The sequence below is a fragment of the Petromyzon marinus genome, chromosome 15, assembly GCF_048934315.1.
Source record: "Petromyzon marinus isolate PM22_M1 ecotype Great Lakes invasive population chromosome 15, UKy_Petmar_22M1.pri1.0, whole genome shotgun sequence".
NCBI classification, from domain to species: Eukaryota; Metazoa; Chordata; class Hyperoartia; order Petromyzontiformes; family Petromyzontidae; genus Petromyzon; species Petromyzon marinus.
In genome coordinates, this window is record NC_133681.1 from 235,300 (window position 1) to 256,190 (window position 20,891).

The following is a 20,891-nucleotide window of genomic DNA, read 5'->3' on the forward strand; positions in this document are numbered from 1 at the left end:
TACCAGCCCACCCTGCAAGGACCTGTTCATAAGGGCCCTGCCAAGTTTTTGCAACAAGGAGCGATGTTGCTGCTCCCGTCAACCCACACGGTTTACCCGTATTTTGTAAAGGGAAATTGAGTTTTCAGGTTCATACGGCGTACAGCCGTTTCAATACGGGCAATTTTTTTTAAATATATTTATGTGTTTATCCATTTTAATGGGGCTTTGTCGGATGAACGTTGAGAATATAAAGGCACGGGGTGACCAATAACATCTAAATTGGTCTGTAATAAGGTAGGCACTGATAAGGGGTTGACATGTGTGCTGTGTGTAATCAAATCGAGTAACTTGCAGGCAATGTTTTAGCATTGGGGTGTAGTTTGGCCAATATCTGTACCATTGGTTTCTGTTAGCTGTAACATTAAAACCCAGAGTACACCCATCATAACAAGAGACCAAATAATCTCCATTCACTCGCATAGATATTTACACGTTCACATTCTGCAGAACAGGGGATGAAACATAACACTTTCCATAGCAACGTGCCCAAGTCGAGAATCGAACCCAGACCCTTCTTGCTTTCAGGCACGAGTGTTACTACTGTGGAACCCTACTGCCCAATAGCCTCATGTGAACCCTGATATCAAGGCTACTTGACACCGATGTTCAGCTTTCCCCTTGATACAGCGCCAGATCACATATACACCAGGATTTAAGCTCCATACTCCCAGGGTCACGTCTCCCAAGATCAGAACAGGAAGATTGTTGGCATGCAACAAACATCTTGCCTTCGTCCTCATAGGACGATATGATAGAGTACAATAACAAGATTATTGAGCAATCTTGATTTAAAGCTTTCGTGACTACAGGAAGATTATTATGGACTAGCTTATTTGCCTGTCCTAGGACGGAAGCTGTAATATTTACGAAAAAATTGTCCAGAGTATAATTGTATTTTGTGTAAATTTAATGGCAGTGATTCCTGCACAAAACTACATCATAAAACACCTCACTTCATGTCACTGTAGCACTGTATATAACTGACCTTCAAATTGTTCAAATTCACTGCTCTGATACTTTATTCTCTTCTGCTTTCATTCGCTGGGGTTGAAATAAATTTTAATTCGATACAATATCTAGAAAATCACCGAGAAATGTCTATTTTACCATAATGTAGAAGCATAAATTAGACTTACCTTTTGCCTCAAGTGCTGAAGAAATAAATAAAGACACCAAATCCACTTTGTTGCTGCGTATATTTTATTAGATTCACTTTCAATAAATAAACGTCGAACTTAAAGCGAATTTGCGAGAAAAAAAATTTCCGCTCGACCTGCGCAAGTGTAAAAATCCACCGGCTCATGAATATGAATGCAGGGGGTGCGGCATGTGGAGTAACGTCACGCGCGTTACAGACAGACATTCTTGGCTCATAGTAGTAATACACATACAGTACCTTGTACTTGAGGTTATTGCCTTTACCGATAACCCATTCTCGAGTAGACCTTGCAGCATTCTGGAAAACGAATGGCATTAATATGCAGGTGTGTTGTGTCGGCTGCCAATGATCTCAAAATGAGAATTTGCTAAAGCGGTTGAGGAACCTGGAGCTGCACAATTGAGGCTCTCTCCCAGCAACATCACCAATCCTTGTGCATTGGTAGTCCTTGTTCTCCACGTTCTTACCTATAAATGTCATTTTTTTGTCTGTGTGTGTGGACGAAACTTGCGAAGGATTTGGCTCACAAACCATGGAGTTAATGTTTAATAAAAACAAAAAGTAGCCAGGTACCACGCCATAAGCCCCGTGGTGAGCCAGCGCTATTCCATTTTCCCATCCGTCAACTTTAAAGTAGTTAAATTAGCAATTAAGCGATATTTATTATTTATTTACTTACACCGCTCTGCGAGCGCCAAAGCACGCATTCGCGCATGCGCGACAAAGCTGACCGGGAGTTGCCCCTAGCAACGCAAACAGCGGGATCCGTGGAAGGGGGGGAAGAGAATTCTCATTCGCGTTAAAAATGCTATAAAATACACACAATGCTGAGGTTAATTCTTCACCGTGTGATGTCCTGTTCTCTCCTCTCCCCCACCCCAATGTGTGCAGTTACTACTATAGAGTCAGATGCTACTACGATAGGCGTAGATACTACTACAGAGCAGGCGGGGGGATCGTGTGTGGGGGGGGGGGGGCTAGCAGCCCAGCCCCAGCCTGCCAAGGTACCACCTCGGCCGGCTGGGCAATCTAGGCGAGGCCGGGGGCTCTGCACGGGACTAGGCCTCATCACGGCACTGTTAAGGAAGTACTATTTCTTATTCATATTCTTGGTTCTTTAGGTAAAATCACTTAGCTAGAAAATAAAATAAATTTAAAATAAATAATAAAAGAAAAAATCCACGACCTTTCGATCGCAACACAAGCGGTCTTCATCAGGCGGAGAGAAAATAAGCCTCCAAATGTAACTGCTTATAAGGGTTTCCAAAGTGAGTGGGAAAAAAAACTAGAGTTGTGAGGAGGAGAGCTGTGCAGCGTAAACAGCATGGGCGGGGCAGTCAGTGCTCATGAAGGAATAGACAAAGGGGGGAGGAAGGGGGTAGAGATAGGGGGAGAGAGGGGGTAGAGATGGGGAAGGGGGGGGGCATTGCACCTTGCTACACACATCCACACTGCTGACGATAGAGGTTGACAAGAAAACACAAATCAAGGCATGACCCAAAGTGGTTGATGACATCTTTCCAATGATTGCTAAGTTTATAACCATCGTCTCAGTTGAAATTGTGTCTGTATATATGTGTAATGAGAGAGCGCCATCCGGGGGGTGCCAGAGGGTAACGGGGACAGGCACCATTATGTAATCAGCATCCAATCCGAAGGGGGGATACTATCTGGGCAAGGGAGGATGGGCAGAGTCGCACACAGAGGTTCTGGAACCATCGGGAAGATTCCACGAGGGGGCGTGGCTAGAGGTGGAGCCTAGCTCCGCCGGAGTGAATATAAGGAGAGGGAGGGGAGGACTCCTGATCGGTGTGGGAAGCCTGGGTTCAGGGACCGCATCGTTGCTCATTCCCTCCTCGCCACGGGCCACGTGGCAGATCCTCCAACGGAGCTCACCCCTCCTTCCGGCACGCTGTCAGTCAGCGGCGAGGCCGGGAGAGTGGAGTGAGCCACGGGGGTACTCGGAGAGGGACGCCTCGTCTACTGTGTTAAGAGGGAAATCACCGGAGGGGGAGGGAGCGAGCTGTGCCGTACTACCGTTAATAAAAGAAGCACTCTGACAAGCATCGTCGTGGAAGTCTTTTATTACATATGGATGGCTTCGTAAACAAATCTTTGTTGATAGCCAGTCGACTTGCAAAGTACCATTGTCTTAGAGAAATACATTTCATGTGAGCCAGCCGCATTCAAGTAATGATTAGCCACGGCAGAAGTATTGGTCTTGCCGTGTTTCAGATCTTATGTTCACGAACACGGTCTGATACATGTCGTTTAGTTTCCCCAATGTAACTGCTGCCGCAGATACAGCTTATTTTGCAAACGCTGGGATATTGCATGTCAGGAATCTTGTCCTTCAAAGATGGGATCAGATCACGAATTTTATGCACTATATTCCTTGGTTCTTTCGGTAAAGTCATGTAGGTCGAAAAAATAAATAACAAATCACGTTTCGATCGCAACACAAGCAATCGTCATCAGGTAGAAAAATGAGCCCTGTCATCACACACGAGCACCGTCACCGCACGTACATACAACAGCTGCGTTAATGCTGCCCCGGCATCGGCGCATCCATACAACATCATGGATGCATGCCGGGGCCAAGCAAGAACATCTGCTGGGATACATAGTGACGGAACAGTGGATGCGGGCCCATGTCCTTGACACCAGGACCTACCGTGGAGCTGATCTGCCCACTGACCATTGACTTGTCATCTGTAAGATGCGCCTGCCATTCTTTCACTCCGGTGGTGGGTGTACACCCAGGATCCCATTCAAACCCACAGTGGCATGATCTCAGCTAGCTGATGAAAGTTGCAAGCGAGAATTTCATCATCGTATGCGGCTGGGGTTGGCATCGTCCCCCACTCCTCCTGATGTCGAGGGGAAATGGACGAGGTTTAGGACTGTGGCTCATGCAGCTGCAATGGCTGCTTTGGGTACACGAACCAGACCTCCCCAGAGACCCTGGCTGACAGAGGTGGTCAGACTGGCTGAGAAAAAGTGAGAGGGCCACTCTCATCATCTACAACATCCCATGTCAGAGAATGAGTAGGCTTACCACAGCCTTCGCTCGGAGGTTCGGAGAGCCGTGAGGTGCTGCAAGGATGGGTGGTGGTCGCGGGTTGCTGAGGAGATGGAGTCTGCCTCAGTGGCCCGTGATCACAAATCCCTATTTAACTGCATCCAAAAAGTTGCCTGCAGCACCACACCTATTACAATCATTAGGGGAAAAAACAGTGATCCAATCTCCGACCCCCAGGAACAGGTTTGCAGATTTGATGAGCATTTCTGTGAGGTCCTGGGGAAGGGTAAATCCCTCAGCCTGGAAAACATTATGGGACAAAGTGGGGATGGACCCTGCTGAGGCTGTGGTGCCTCAAATATGGGAAGAAGTCACCCCCTGTGAGTGGCTGGCTGAGGTGCCATCTGTTGAGGAAGTACTGAGGGTGATCGAGAGCCTGAGACCAGGAAAGGCACCAGGCAGAGATGATCTCCAAAGCTAAATGCTTAGGGAGGGTGGCGTTTGTGCACAGATTGCCCGACATGACATCATAACAACAGTCTGGACCACTGGACAGGTTCCACAGGTTTGCAAGGATACCCTGGTGGTCCCCCTCTTTAAGAAGGGGGACCATTGAGGCAGACTGTAACTACAGGGGCATCTCACTCCTCAGTGTGCCGGGAAAGGTCCTGGCAAGGATTATTCAACATCGCCTTGCCAGGCACGCTGAGGGGAGGCTTGTGGAGCTCCAATGTGGTTTCAGGAAAGGGTGGTCCTGCACAGATGCCATATTTTCTGTCCGTCTGCTACAGCAGAGGTGTAGGGAGTTCCAACAAGACCTACATCTCTGCTTTAACCTGATCAAAGCCTATGCTACCATAAGTAGGCCTGGGCTTTGGGTTGTTTTTCGTGCTTTCGGAGTCCCTGACCCGCTGCTCATGATCATTAAGGACCTTCATGATGGTGAGCGGGCCCGGGTAAAACTACGTGGCCGGGAGTCGGAGCCTTTCCCTGTACACCTTGGGGTGCGACAGTGATGTCCTCTGGCTCCCACATTATTTAACATCTATTTTGACCACATAGTTCGTGAAGCCTTTGATGGCTATACCGGAAGAATTTCCATCTGGTACAGATATAATGGGAGGCTGATCAATGCCCAGGTGCAGTCAAGGGATGGCTACCTATTGCTCAACCATGTTATGTATGCCTACGATCTCATAATTGCCACTCACTCAGAGGAGTTGGAGGTGCTGCTGAACCTGGAGCGTGCCACTGAGAGGTGGGGCCTTAGCATCAGCCCCACCAAAACTAAGCACCTGCCTGGGTATTTTGTACCATCGGACACTCCACCCCCACAACTCCCAATTGATGATAGGGCAGTTGTGGAGAGAGTGGAGAGTATCCCATACCTGGGCAGTGTGCCCATGACTGGCTCCGGTTTAACAGCAGAGGTCTCACTACGAATCAGTCGAGCGGCAATATCTTTTCTTCGGTTGGGTAACGCTGTGTGGAAGCTACCTGGTCTGTCACTCCGCACGAAGCTTCAGGTCTTCACGGCCACGGTCATTCCCTCCCTTCTCTACGCTTGCGAAACGTGGACCCCCCTAATAGAACATCTTTGTCGGTTAGAAACATTTAGGCTGGCCTGCCTACGATCCATCCTGGGTTTAACCAGGCTGGATTGTGAGGAGCTCACAAATCCTTGAAAAATCTGGTCAAAGTCCCATCGGTGAGCTCCTCCGGCATACAAGGCTGCGTTGGCTGGGTCATGTAGCCCGCATGCCCAGTCACCGCATGCTAAACAGCTTTTGTTTGGCCGGATAGAGGGGGCTAAACGGGCACGGCACGGGCTCGAGAAGAGATGTGGTTACAGGAGGACGTGGAGCTGAGTGGACTTGCCGATGACTGGTACTAGCGGTATCAAGATCGGCCTCTGTGGAAGAGGCTCGTGAAGGACGCGACTGGGCAGCGAAGCGCCGGGTGGCTAAAGCACAGCAAGTTGGTACAGTAGCGGTCACAGGTGGTGCATCAGCCAGTCATCTCAGTCAGTTGACCCATGGCACCTGGGTCTGCCCCGTGACCTCCTGCCAGCGGGCGTTTGACACTTCACGTGGCCCAAATGTGCACCTAGCCTGGCACAAGCATCGTGGCGACATCACCGCCACTTAATGGCGAATGGCGGTTGTTGTTGTATAAGTCGACGTGTCTTTTTCGCCCGGGCAACGCTAGTTGACCCGTTTTATATATACATAAAACCATTACCACAATCATGTCAAGTACAGTCACTAACACCACGCGTGTTTAAGAAAATTAAGGACACGACTAAGAATAGGAATACACATAGTGACACTGGGAAGGATTTTTTTTTATTAAACGCAACACGTAATAGGGGAGTTCTATAGTGTAACCTTTTACAATGAAAAGCTCAAATGTTATTCTGAATGTCAGACGTACAGACAACATGATGTATTTTTACTCTGAGGCAAAGAGTAAAACACCAGCACCACCTCGGCCCACACCACACTTGACCTCGAGCCCAATCTTCAAACACACACCATCTCATCATCTCACACATACACACGATCGCCTCGGTTTTCATTACACACAAACAAGCTCTTCAACCAACATAACACACACCATGTCCTAAAAATCACATACCATCTCCTAAAGCTTCATCACATGCACATACAGCCACAAACGCCATCCTCTCTTGGCCCTTATGAGCACCACCTCCTTGGCGTTCAGTGCACACATACACATGCTCCTCAGCCCTCGACACAAGTCTGCACCACACCTCTGGTCTAAATTCACAATACACGGTCTCTTTTCTACCCTACATCTATCCCATTTGTTTCAAGAGTTTTTGTTTGGTTTTTCTGCACAGCTTCTGAAGAAGGCCAATGATCTGGATGGGCACAAGTGCACACACGCGCACAGGTAGGCAGGCACAGATATTTCCTCGTACAACAAAATATAAGTGCTTCAGATTCCAGCTCCAGTGGGGCACACGGTGGCCTAAATGTGCTCATCTCTCTCTTGTGCTGACGTGACCATGCCGAACCGAGACAGAAACTCAACGCAGCCACGTTAACATCCCAGCCACCCCGAGCCACCTCTTAGCACGATTATCCTGCAGTACACTTCGTAGGGACTTCTTCACACATAGGGTTATGTCACAGTTACAACTTGTCATGGTTAATTATGCTCACATTTCATGCCAAACTCGACACAATCACCACCAAATGCAGTTGTGATGCATGCCGATCTATGGAAAAGGTGGGGAACCTACGGCCTGCAGGTGGACATCACGCATATGGCCCAGAGCCTCATGAGGTCTACAGTCCATAAACAATCCATCACTGCAAAAAATCTTAGCAGCACTAATTGAGTACTTGAGGGGGATTTTTCAGCCTGGCAACACCATTGGGAACTTTAATGCGCTGAGTGCCCTGTTACCTTTAAAGTAGCTTTGAGAACAAAGGCAATGCATACAGTCCAAGCATGATCAAAGTGTAGTGTTAACTAATGTGCGGCTGCCCTCTAAATGTATTTGAAAGTCCTATTCGGCCCTCAGTAAGGAAAAGGTTCAATGGTTGCCAGATAATCCGAATAAATATTTCAGTATCCTTGAGATTCTGCGACCATCATTAGGTGATTAATCATACAAAAATTATCTTCCCTGTTCCCAATTCCCTCGACATAACAGCAATGTTACCACCTCTACTATAAACACTTCCCAACCAGGCCAAACCCATCACGTAAAAAAACAACTATTACGCTTATTTTTGGCAGCAATCCGACTCCATACTCTGTGCCACAACAGCACACGGTGCAAAAATACATGCCCTCTCACACGTGCCCAATCTTTACAAACACATTCACAACTCAGTGGTGCACTCACCCCCCTCCCCCCCACACTTGTGACCCCATGGCTCCAAGTGCTCCCAAAAGTTTATGGCGGAACTTCCCAATGGTCGCGAACGGAAGCACCCCTCCGTTGTCAAAACGACTCCAAATTTCACAAACGCTCAGCCAAATGCTCAACTGTACATGTATTGATAGCGGAGACTTCAATTATAAAAGTATCTTTAAACCAATCTTCTCGCAAGCATGAGCTCGCCCAGGCAGACACTCGCACATGGTCGCACAAACCACATCTTCAAACCTCCTAGACCCCCTCCCCCACCTCTGCATTTGTAAAAATGGCAACCTGCAGCTTTGAAGGTGCAGGCCCAAATCGGGGTTACTCGCTAGGGCTTGTAGGAACCCCCACCCCGCTTACTTAGGCACTCGTTAGCACTACCGTAAAAATGTCACGTAGTTAAAACGCAGCTATTAAAAGCACATGCGCGATATAAGCAACGCTTAAATGAGCAGCCACCGGCCACTTGTGTAGCCACATCCACCAACCTCCCAAAAAACGGTGAGACAGGCTACCACTTCACATGTACGCACAAGCCTGCTTTTCCCCTGTCGCCATGAAACATGTGCTGGTCTGCCTAGAAGCAAAAACTACTTGACAACTGCTCCTCAAGCCTCAAAAGTTTGTTCTCTTGCCTTGACCTTTACTGGCACTCTCCAGCCACTAGTGCTTAGGCAGTTTCACCAGACGTCCTGTGCGTGGATGACCGCCACACATGAACGTGCGTTACACAAGCCCCACTCCATGGGGCAAAACTAGAAGCAGCCACCCAATTCCTCCGTTGTTGTCATGGCGCAATTGAGTAAATATAAGGTCAGATTGGACAAGCCAAGTTGTGTAAAGGTCAGGTCATGAGGTTGGGTCGTGGGGAGGTTGGCTCATGGGCGACAGGGCCGACCATTTCACAGACAAGGCCGCCAGTGGCTGCACGTAAGCGCCGTGCTGGCAAAGAAGGCCACGAGGCTAAAATGAACGCCTAAACGCTGCAACGCCTTACAAGCCGTTACAACATCACTTACAATTCGTCACAAAACATTAATGCAATATGCTTCATATTAAGCATTAGAAAGCCACAATATTATACTCAGCACTGCCTAGATTTGTGGGTCATGGTTAGTTGGAATATTCAGCCACAAGACAGAACATGGCTGCAATTGACTACAGCAGGTTGCTGAATATGGAATAGGAGATGATCCATTCAGCAACGGATGAACAGAGTTCTCTTACAGCCACCTGCAGCGCATGTCGATTGTGCAGCGCCAGCAGGGGGCCAGTCGCCGGCTCCGTGGGCTTCATGCAAAGCCCACGGTGCCCAGCACTAGACCCCATCCAAAAGCGTGCATTAGCGGATTTTTCTCACAGCCCTGTGCGGGAAAACAGGGAGTCAGAATCCCTCAAAAGCTGGGGATGCGCAACCAATTCCCAAGTCAATCTCTCACCCCTGCCCCTAGGCACACATCTTTAAGGGGGTTCTTATAATTCCTTCCTTGTTCCATTCGTTTGTTCCAATAAATGTTTATATTCAGGATTAAAATCACAACCGACAATGTATTATGCTGCTGGTGAAGCCCGTTTTCCTGGAGACCCCTTGTTTGAATTTTCTTCAACATCACCGAGGATTCCTGGTGAATTTATATTCAGACAGCGTATACCAACGCAGCTGCCCTCGACAAAAATTAAGGGCTGAGAAGATGCAATCTGCTATGGTGACACATACGGGCAGAGGCCCTAGGTGGAAATGGCAACAGGGGCATGGGGCCCATTGAGCGGAGCAGGGGGCCCGTTGGTGCAACAGCGGCCAAGGGCCTCCTCCAGGTATGAGGCAAGCAGGGGCCGGTCTGCCTGCATGCGCGCACACACATACACACAAATAACCTCTGTATAACCAATACAGACGGTTGGGGCCAGTGCTGTTCATGAGCACCTATTAGGCACTGCATGGTACACGGTGGGGGTGGCGCGGCAAGCATCATGCCTGGCCGCCTTTGTCTGCCGAATAGTGAAGTTTACACATCGCACCAGGTACTCATTTCAGGCTGATTTGACTTAAGGGAGGTCCCAGGACCATTTCAGCTGTCAGTCGCCAATGATGTTAAGCTGTAGGCTGATATCGAACTCAAGTCGCTCGGTTTGTAGCACAATGCGCTCACCACTAGTGTTTACTTTGTTGTCCTTCCCCCGCACCTCCAATGAGCACGGTTGGCTAGGTACGGTGCGAAAGAAGTTCAACATACATAGATACTACAATACTGTTCCACCCACACACAGACACACATGAACACATCCGTGCACAGACACAAAGGCATGCACGACGCAGGAACACAAACCAAGTGTATGGGTATACGCATCTGGGCGTAGTTGCGTGTGTACATATGCACGAAGCCCACCTCACTTATGAAGCCAAATCGCACGAGCTCCCCAGCCAGGTCTTGTGAGCTGTCTCCTGAATGCGCGGATAAAGGGAAGCGCGATGAATGCGTCAAGGGTGAGAGCAGACGTTTTAACTAGGGTTCTTATATGTGCAGTGTGCTGCACATATACAGATATTCAGTAATTTACATAACAGTTTAATACTTTTAACTGAGAAATTAAGACAGTTGCCTTGGTGTGATGATCAGCACACACGACCTGTAATCCCAAGGTTGCCGATTCAATTCCATCTCCGACACGGCACTTGGAACAATGAGACAAATTTCTTAAATCTCCCCTGGGAAAATGGGTATAGCCCGCAGTCCATTTGGCAGGTCCCGTGTGGTGGGCAGAGTGTGTGTACAACTGCCTCTTCCAAGATATCTGACCTGTATAGAAAGTAGGCCAAATATCCTCTAGAACTTCCTCTCATGGAGGCCCTTCTGCCAGAATTGGCATGAGCAGCATTTTCAGAATGGCACTGTTACCGTTTAACTGAGAAACGTACCAAGCAGTGACTTAAGCCGCCATGCTTTATTTACGTCCGAGGGTGCCAATAAGTGTATACATTACTAAAATGCCACTGAAAACGATTTCCGCTTTCTGACTTTAGCAAATGGTAATCGATTCTAAAAACGGTTACAGGTTTACCGGTTATCATTTAACAACCCTATATGTAACAAACACGGTCATGAAGACATGAGGACTCGAAACAAAGCCAGACTCACCCGGCATGAGGTCACAGCTCAGCTGCCGGTTCAGCTTGTCTTCCAGCTTCAGCAGCAGCGTCAGCTGTGTTCACAACCACAAAAGCGAGCGGTCAGCGGGTCTGCACATTTCCCTTCCTCCTACCGCCCGCCTCACAGTGCCCCCTCTGAGTGCCGCCCGGGTAGAAGCACCGCGACCAAGGCTCAAACAATCAATGGCGCGCGGTGCTAGGGTGTTCGGTGCCAATACGTACGTGTCGCCGCGCCCCCTCCTCCAGCGCCTCGATGTTGCACTGCACATGTACCACCTGGGAGTGTAACAACAAGAGGGCTCGTGACAGCCTTCCTCCACACATCACACACACAGGGAAGTGCTCGACAATGCCCAGCAAGGGGTGTGGAGGCCGTGTAGAATATGGTGAAGGGTACAGCACCATGCTTTAGAGTATGGTTGAGGGTGAAGCTGGATGGTGTAATGTGCAGTGGAGTGTGCAGCAGGATGGTATAGAGTGCATGTATGTTGAACTTCTTTAGTACCGTACGTAGCCAAACATGCTAATCGGAGGTGCGGAGTGTGGTGGAAGGTGAAGCACAGTGGAGGGTGAAGCAGAGCAGCGTTCATACCTTGCGTGTCTCCACCTCCGTTGGCTCGGGCGTGGGGCTGCGTTCAGACTCGGGGACTGCAGGCGATTGGGCACGTGGAGAGTGGTGTGGCCGAGGCAGCCCAAACGCGGTCAGGGGGTAGATCCCATTTCTGCTCGCCCACAAGCGCAAAAAAGAAAAGATCCCCCGTATAGCCTGTTACAGATCGTAGAGACAAGTGTTGTTCACGAGCACCTTTAAAGACTGGGACAGCACATTAGGGAGTGGGTGGCAAGTACCACGCCCAGCCGCTGCTGTCTCCCCAATGCTAATGTCTACACACCACACCAGGTCTTCATTGAGGTGACATGCACACATGCACGCAGACGCACACACGTGAAACAGAGCGCACAGAGTACACATACAGATGTGTGAACTCGGTACACTCCCACAGTGCAAAGACAAATATCCCCCGTATAGCCTGATCAGACTATTGGGGCAAGTGCTGTTAGCAAGCACCTATGAAGGCCAGAACTGCACACAAGAGGGTGGGTGGCCAGCACCACGCCCGATCACCTTCGTCTCCCCAGTGGCGATGCTTATACACCGCATCAGGCACTCATTTGAGGCTGAGTCGACCTAGAAGAGGCCCAAGATCAGTTCAGATAATCGTCACTGGTGTTGGCCGTGAGCGGGAATTGAACTCGGGTTGCCAGGTTTATAGCGCAGGGCGCTAACCGTTACACTACCGCTCCCCACACAGTACAAGCACGGACACACACACATACATCCATGCATGCACAGATGGAGCAGGTGTGTGGAGCAGTAGGAAAGGTGTGCATGGCAGGAGATGTTGACGTACTTCACATCTTCCAGGAACTTGTCAAGCTCCAAGGCAGACACTTGCGAAAATCTGAAACAAAACAGTAATCATCAAACACAACCAATATTTTCACCACAGCATCTGTACTCTAGGCTCGTTGCACTTTGAGGTCATGTGAAGTGTCGAAGGTTTTGCTGATAGGTCACAGGACAGACTCAGGTGCCATTGGTTGGCTGACCGAGATCATTTTAAGATGCACCACTTGTGCCCCCCACCGTGTTAACTTTCTGCATTCCACCCAGCACTCCGTTTGTTCTGGGTGTGGCTCCTCTTGCCCTCCGTTGCTGTTGAAGGGCAACTACCTTAAAATGCCCAGTACAGTCCTTCGCAAGCCTCCTCCATACAGGCCGATCTTGACACCGCTTGTATTAGTCATTGACAAGTCACCTCAGCTCCACATCCTTCTGTACAACATTATTCCTTCTCTTCTGTTGCCATTAGTGGGCACCTTTAAAGGCCAGCACGGCACATGAGGGGGTGAGTGGCCAACACCATGCCCGACCGCCTTGGTCTTCCCAGTGCTGATATTTACGCACGGCATCAGGTACTCACTTCGTTCAAATGTCCACCACTGTTATTGGTCATGAGTGGGAACCGAACTAGGGCCGCCAGGGTTGTAGTGCAGTGCGCTAACCAATACACCACCGCTCCCTACAAAACAAAAACACACCCTAACGCAGCGTTTGCGGTGTGTGTTGTCGGTCCATGCCCAAGTGTCAGCACCTGCTGCCGTGTCTCACCTCCACTGCCGCCCATCTCCCTGTACGCGCCGGATCTCAGCCAGGACGCCGTTGGGGTCGATCTTCTTCGTCATCTCCTCCACCGCGTTCTCCGCCATCAGATCTGGGTGGTCGATAACGGGAGTTACAGAGGTGGGATGGAGCGAGAGGCAGTATGTGGTGGTGAGATGATGTGGTGGTGAATGAAGCGAAATGGTGAGTGCAGTGGTGAATGATGTGATGTGGTGATGAGGGCGGCAAGGTGGCGAGTGGAGATAAGGGAGGTGATGTGGTGAGTGCGGTGGTGATGGTGCTGGTGAGGAGCTCACGCTGGTGGTTGAGGAAGCAGTGAGCGGCGAGTAGCTTGAGTGAGTGAACCTCGAAGAGCGCAGCGTGGAACAGCAGTGAGCGCGCCGTGGGGCGGACACCCGCTCCCGCACACAGACACCGCTGAATCAACTCCTGGGTACACGCAGCAGAGCAGTGCGGTATGCAGCAGCACCCGCATAACGTCCCATTGGAGCAGAGTATAACACACAGGACACCACAAATGGTGACAGCACAAGACAACACGGCAAGACAGATCACCATGTCACAGCATGGCAGGACACCACCTAACGCCACGACACAGGAGGACACATAACCCAGCATACTACCAAACATATCAAGACGCACAAAACCCCACGTAGCCCGCGTAACCAATACGCAGAGCGGCCTTATGCTGCGGCTGCAATCATCACCACTCACCCTCTGTAACGGATCCTCTAACGAGTTGATTGCACTGCTGATGGCTTCGTGTGACACCAGTGTAGAGCAATCTCCATTTCCCTGGATCTCCAGTACTGCCATCTGAACATACACAACCACAGTTTTCCATCCACACAGGTAACACACACACACACACAGGAAGCAAAATAGAAATATTCCCTGTATAGCCTTAAACAGACTGTGGAAGGCAAGTGTCATGCTGATGAGTTTTAATGAGAATGCAACTTGTCTATAGTAGTGTTCGTCTCACGGCTGTCTGTTGGTTGCCCTTATCTTCACAATATATTGATGGTGGCCAAATACAAAATTAACACAATGCAGTTCTTCCGAATTGATTTCACATAATACGTAAGGCTACGTTTTTGTACATGCAAATCTTTCTGAATTGTTGAATCCTGTTTGTTTTCTGGCCTGCACAAATCTTTCTGTTGTGAGGGATTTCCTCATTATGTACAGATATAAACACAGAGACAGCACACAGACATGCAGATAGCACACACACTAGTAGCACAACTATGCAGGCAGCACAAGCAGGAAAGCTGGCATGCCTGTAAAGTGCGTGGTGAGGATTCTCACCTCGAGAGCACAGATACCGAAGGAGTAGATGTCCACGGAGGTCGTGACCTCTCCCACAGCTGCACTCGCGCACAGCACAAGAGCAGCATGAGAGCAGCCCTTCTCGTGGCCACATACCAAATAGGCATCATGTAATAGATTACAAGTGTGCGTAAGGTCAACTTCAAGATGCGTAATGTAAGCTCAAGTATTATTTTTAGCATCGCTCTTTCAGCTATGACTGCACAGCAAACAGACTCTTGAGTAAACCAACTGTCAGCCACCGACATGACAGAACAAATGTTGCGATGTTTACACCCTCTGTGCGCATGGGAGTGAATGTGTGCACACACACACAGGATACATTACGAGGTGAAGGCTGTGATGCTGGTGACATCAAAGTGGCTGTGCGATCTACTGTGGCGGTCGCTGCAGATAATATTGGGTTTGTGGTTATTTACCCCCGTACTCCGGCGCAAAGAAGTGCAGGTTTTTCTGCTCCTCCCGGTAGGTCTTTACGTGGTTGTGAATCGCGTCTGGTGCCACTAGAGGGCGCAGAGCATACTGTGAGCACACTCAAGCTGACATGAGCACACTCCTCACCTGACACACAATCTAGTTTAAATTTAATAGTTTAACAGGTGAGAACTCGTGACAAGGATAGTCTCATTTGCAAGAGTTACCCTTGGGCATTAGTCTGCCAACAGGAGGAAATAATTACTATGTGTAATCCCCAATGAGTAATTTGCGGTATAATTATGAAATTTGGATGACGTCGGTACATAATGGCCTACTCTTGCAAATGACATCAGGGGATATTTAATGTCCACTGTGAAGCACACAGTGCATATAATTAAGGTTAGACAGGCAGTAATAATCATGGAGGCCACTGGATTAGAACTGTGCAACTCTATAACAAGCGGCGAAAATATTACTGTTAGGCCACGTCATCGTCCAGAGCCTGACAGAAGAAACACTCAATCTGACATATATGCTCACGCACACTCATTCCGAAGCACTCTTATAGTGACATTAACGTACTGGCACACTCCAAAATGCACACACATACACACACTCGGACAAGCACAAAGCCTCAGCCTGACACTCGGGGGAATTGACCATCACTGCAGCATGAATCACACACAGGACTGTCATTCCAGTATCATCGAAACGAGACCAGATGTTAACTCATCACGAGTCTCATCACTTGGCCACAGAGCGATCACCCAGGTGTCACCTTTACTCAAATAGGGATCGATGACCCACCTGGGTTAATTACTCGCGCCAAGGGAACTCGGGGTTAATCACAGGGCCGGCGTGCACATGCTCCACAAGCACTTGCCCCAAAACCGATAGGGCAGGTGTGCGTGAGGCCATGGGGAGGGGGGGGAAGCAGGAGGTGTGAGTGGGACGGAACGTGAGGCCACGGCGTTGGGTGAGATGTTAGGGGATTTGAGCCGGGGTGCAAGTCGGGTTTCGCCAGGGGTGGCAGCAAAAACGGCAATAACATATAAAACATTAAGACAACGAGGATCTGCAACTACGCCCAGGGGAGGGCTTTTGACATTGATCGACTCCGACTGTGATCATTTAAGCTGTGGAAATCTTTAAACAGAAAAAAAAATCCAGCAGCCACAATTTTCATTGGCCGAAGTTAACAAGCAGATTTTGAAGCAGCCACGAGGCTGCCTCCCCTGTCGCAGTCAGAGGCGCCCGCCAATCAGACTACGAGTACCGTTTACTGATTGTAGCAATTGAAGACAATGAGGTAGAAGAAAGTTTCTCACCATTGGCAAAGATCCTATGCCAGACTGTACACACAATGGGAGCAAGCAAGTTATTGACATGAGAATGCATTACAAACATCACGATGTTTGGCAATGAGCTCACGGAAGGCAAGGGAGGGAGGGGGCGCGATGGCCATTTAATCCGTGGCTGCCTGGAGCACACATGGGTTTTTACCCGGCAGCCATGCCGGTGCCACCTTGGGAAACCAAACACAGCCGCCCGCTCGCCAACGTCATGAACACAACCCCAGTGCCAGTCATTAGGTATTTCAAGTCTCGTTGAGCTCATGTGCAACAGCTATGCTGAGACACACTGGCCAGCCTGGCCGACCGGATGACACTGCGACGTAGATGAGGTTAATGCATACGCCAGCCCAACGCGTACACGGTGAGATTTACGAGAACAGTGTGACCGCCTGTGGCCTCACCAGAGCCAATCTTGATGAGGCCGTTGTGTTGCATGAAGATGGTGTCGCACGTGAGGTTGCCATGGATGATGGGCGGCACGGAAGAGTGGAGGTACCTGTGGAGAAACGCGCACACCCTTGCTGCGCCATCACACGCCCCCCTCTCCCCCGAGACAGAGCATGGGTTAATGCTGGAGATTTAAAGTACCAAGCTAGGATTTACCCTCTCTCACCTTTCAGAGACTCACTAAACACCTGCAGTGCTGATTTTTAATTGGGATCTATTTCCATTGGGAAACGCAGGTAACCTGTGGTTGAGCCTGTTCCGTGGGGAGCGGCAGCATCGTAAAAGGGGGTGGGTTTCCTTCACCCCAACACTTGCCAACCACACGACAGTGCGGCGATGCCCACCTGAGAGCCGACAGGATCTGCGTGCACCAGCGCTTCCAGGCCTGTGGCACACATACAATACCACTCATACACTAAGCGTGGTGGAATTCTCAGTATTCTTAGTGTGCATTTGTGCTGTTCATGGCGCGATTCTGTGTACAAAGCACAGAGGACGAAACACACACGTAGCACCACTTACAATGTAAAGAGACGAGCACCTGTAGTGTTTGATAGCTCGGAACACATGACTGATTCAGAGCTCCTTAATGAGACTGGGCATGGACGGCACAGCACCCACCTTCTCATTCATGGTCTTGTGATTCTTCTTGGTCTTCTTGAGGAACTGCTTGAGGCTGCCTGAGGACATGTATTCTGTAATGAAAATCACCTGTGGCAGGAGAACACCTGTCAGCACCCAGCATAACCGCGCACTCCCCTCACTGCTGCTGCAGCATCTCGCGTCGCACAGGCCACGAATGGATGCAAGTTTGACTGATCTCTGCATGGCTGTCCAGATGAAACTCTCAGCTTTACCACGGCAAGTCACAGAGTGGAGCTAAGCAAACACTTGCATGCCACATTTGTATGTGCTTACCCGCGCCTTGTTTTCCTTGATGTCCGTCCAGTACTTGTGGAACTTGACGATGTTGGGATGCTCTAGCTGAATGAGGTTGTCAAATACTGCCTTGATCTTTTCCTGCACAAGGGGGTAATGGGGATAGGGCACAATGAGACGCCCTCATCCCCATGACGTGCACTCTTCTCTGAGAAAATGGGTCCAGGAAACTCACCTCCTGGGCCTTGAAATTCTTCCGCTCAGAGAATTGAACCTCATTCCACACAACTTCCACGCCCTCCTCCGTGTCCATAGCCAGGTAAGCACTGTCGATACCCGGCACATTCCGTTGGTTCACCTTCAGATGCACACGGGCACAGATACACACAGACATGTGTGAACACACACGCATGGTTTACCTTCCCATTCATACACACAACAGCTGCCATTTAACACTAATGAACAGTGACACCACCACAGTGCTTGTGCCAAGATAAGTGCACATTGAGGCACATTCACACATGAGTGAACACACTCGTATGCGACACAACCCCACAAGTACTCCCTGTCCGCATACTTCACGTGCACATGAAGCTCCACGGAGCTGTAGTGCTAATCACAGAAATACAGCCACTCGCATTGGCATGCACTATCTCATCTTGTGCATGTACAGCTTGCACTCGCATAAGTCAGAGCAAACACTTTCACAGCACACACTCGTTTACTGTTCATGCTGGCAACCCACGCTCACATTAAGCATCGTGTTACACTCTTGTGTAACGGCGCTACGCTTGTGTATCACCACTTACGCTCGCCGTGGCCTCGAGTAACCCACTCTTCCCTCACTAATGCCGCCTCAATGGCCGCTACCCGCATCACATGACAGGCACGAGGAACATGGAGGCCTCAAACCTCATCATCCACTCACCACCCATGCTCACCATTCATCTCCATTACCATCACCATCCACCTAAATTACCATCTATCAGAATCAGAATATTTATTTATACTGGAGGAATCCAATGAACTATAAAGATCTTTTCACAGATGTCCAATAGGTGCAGGTAAGAACTTTACTCACCTATATTATAATTTTCACCATCCAACAACTGCATGACTATCCTCACCATCACTAAATTATTTTTTATTCACTTTTTTTCATTTTTATTATTGTATTGTTATTATTTTTTTTATCTACGTGACTTTACCGAAAGAACCGAATAATATTAACCTATAATACCATTCTCACCATCCACCATCAACTATCACAATCGACCCTTTCCATTTACCTATATCATCGCACATTCTAATCCACCCTCACCATCCACGTATAGTAGTGTCGCCATCCATCTGGTAAACAGAACGCACACTCGCGCTTTTCGTCACACACAAACCCTAAACACTCCGTGATGCATCACATCCACAGAGCACTTACTTTGGAAATGTTGAGCAATTACCACCATAATGATGTTTCTTTTAGAGGGAGACACACAGGCGGTGTTTGTGAGTTATGTGAAATTGTGTAAACACGTCTCCAGCAGAGAGAGGCAGCCTGCCTCGTCTCGCTTTACCAGGACATGAAGCTGTTCTTCACTGCCCACCGGCGTGTTAAAAATGCGTTTAATGACGACATATCAATTATTTCCCAAGTTTTATATGGTCCATTATTTAGTAAGTAAAAAGCCATTCACACAAGGCCTCATAGCGCTTTACAACAGATTTCCAGTAAAAACCCTGAACATTAAAAATAAGACAAACAACCCTACACAGACGGATAGGCAAGAGAAAATAAATTTATTTTTAGACAAGCCTTAAAAGCCTCGACTGACGTAGCGTCCCACGTTTTCACCAGGGTTCTACATTGGGATGGTTATCCAATTACGTATTTCAAGGAATGTTACGTAGGTAACCCGGGGTACGTGGAAAATATCCATACATAGGAGTGAATAACACGTAAAGGTCCGCACACTGATGTGAGATACATGCACTAGATGTATTGCCATCTAGTGGCCACATAGCAACCCAGCGAATTTTGAGTCGTACAAGATGCAGTAATTCCTGCGTAGTTCACCAATAGTACATCGCACCAGTTTTACTCCAAGTCTCTCATCCCCACGTCTTGCGCCCGCGTCTCCTCGCTGCTTCCAATGTCGAACGACATCTTATCACGTCTGCCCAAATCTGCCTGTCCCCCGTCTCTGTCTTCCCGTGTCACTGTCTCAATCCCCCAGTGTCACGCTATCTCCCCGTGTCTCTCTGCCCTCCGTATGCATCCCCGTGTGTCTGTCTCTTCCCGTGTATCTGTCTCCCCGCATCTGTCTCCCCCGGATGGCGTCTCCCAATGTCTCTGCGTCTCCCCCGCATCTCACCGACATCTCGGCCTAGCAGGCTGATCCAAGCCTGCCGCTTTGCTTAAAATCCCTGCCGGGAAGAGCCTCACCTCCTCCCTCCGCTTCTGCCATCGTCCGCAGGGGCTCTCCTCGAGGATCTCGCTCTCGTCCTCGCTCTCCTCGTCGTCCCCTGCGACGAGCGTGGCGGCGTGGCTGTCCCTCTCCCGCTCGCTTCTCTCGGCGCCGGACATCACCTCCGGGACGAGACGCGGCGGAGCAGACGGCGACTGCGAAGACGCTCGTCCCCCCGCAAATGGCGACCGTGCGCGTGACGTCACGGCGGTGTCGATAAGGCGCGCGGGGCGTCGATTTACAGTTACCCCTTCGTCGCTGGTGACATCACGCATCGGAAAGGGGGAGCCCGACCAGCCACTTGTGACGTCATGGACACCCCTGCACTTGCATCCATGACGCTTGACGTTTCGTGGCTTTTATTTCAGCAACTGTTGAATTAAACGAACGTTTCCAGACCAAGCGCCATCAAACAGAATTCGTCTCAGCAAAGCAAACTGTGGCCTGGTTGGGACCTCGTGCGGCTCCCCGGGAGAGAGAGTCAGGCTCACCCAATGCTGCCGGCTTGACTCAGGGCATGGGGCTCTCTGTTCAGGACAGCA

The 20,891-nt window shown here is 49.5% G+C and overlaps 1 protein-coding gene across 2 annotated transcripts; it reads right to left on the reverse strand.

Annotated features, from left to right (window-relative positions):
* Window positions 1-6,546: 6,546 nt before the first annotated feature.
* LOC116942529 (nuclear receptor-binding protein) lies at window positions 6,547-20,575 on the reverse strand. Of its 2 annotated transcripts, XM_032954553.2 has the most exons (18): window positions 20,328-20,575; window positions 18,123-18,245; window positions 17,927-18,028; window positions 17,630-17,719; window positions 17,353-17,393; window positions 16,963-17,057; window positions 16,535-16,558; window positions 15,209-15,292; window positions 14,769-14,827; window positions 14,172-14,273; window positions 13,754-13,886; window positions 13,446-13,548; window positions 12,685-12,735; window positions 11,865-11,994; window positions 11,495-11,548; window positions 11,262-11,325; window positions 10,512-10,567; window positions 6,547-9,966 (listed from the first exon to the last, which is right to left on the reverse strand). In XM_032954553.2, exons 1-18 carry the CDS (start codon window positions 20,466-20,468, stop codon window positions 9,853-9,855), a joined length of 1,566 nt encoding a protein of 521 aa, XP_032810444.1. In that variant the 5' UTR covers window positions 20,469-20,575; the 3' UTR covers window positions 6,547-9,852. The 2 variants fall into 2 exon arrangements, with proteins under 2 accessions (XP_032810444.1, XP_032810445.1); XM_032954554.2 differs by lacking the exon at window positions 16,535-16,558.
* Between the last annotated feature and the right edge of the window lie 316 nt (window positions 20,576-20,891).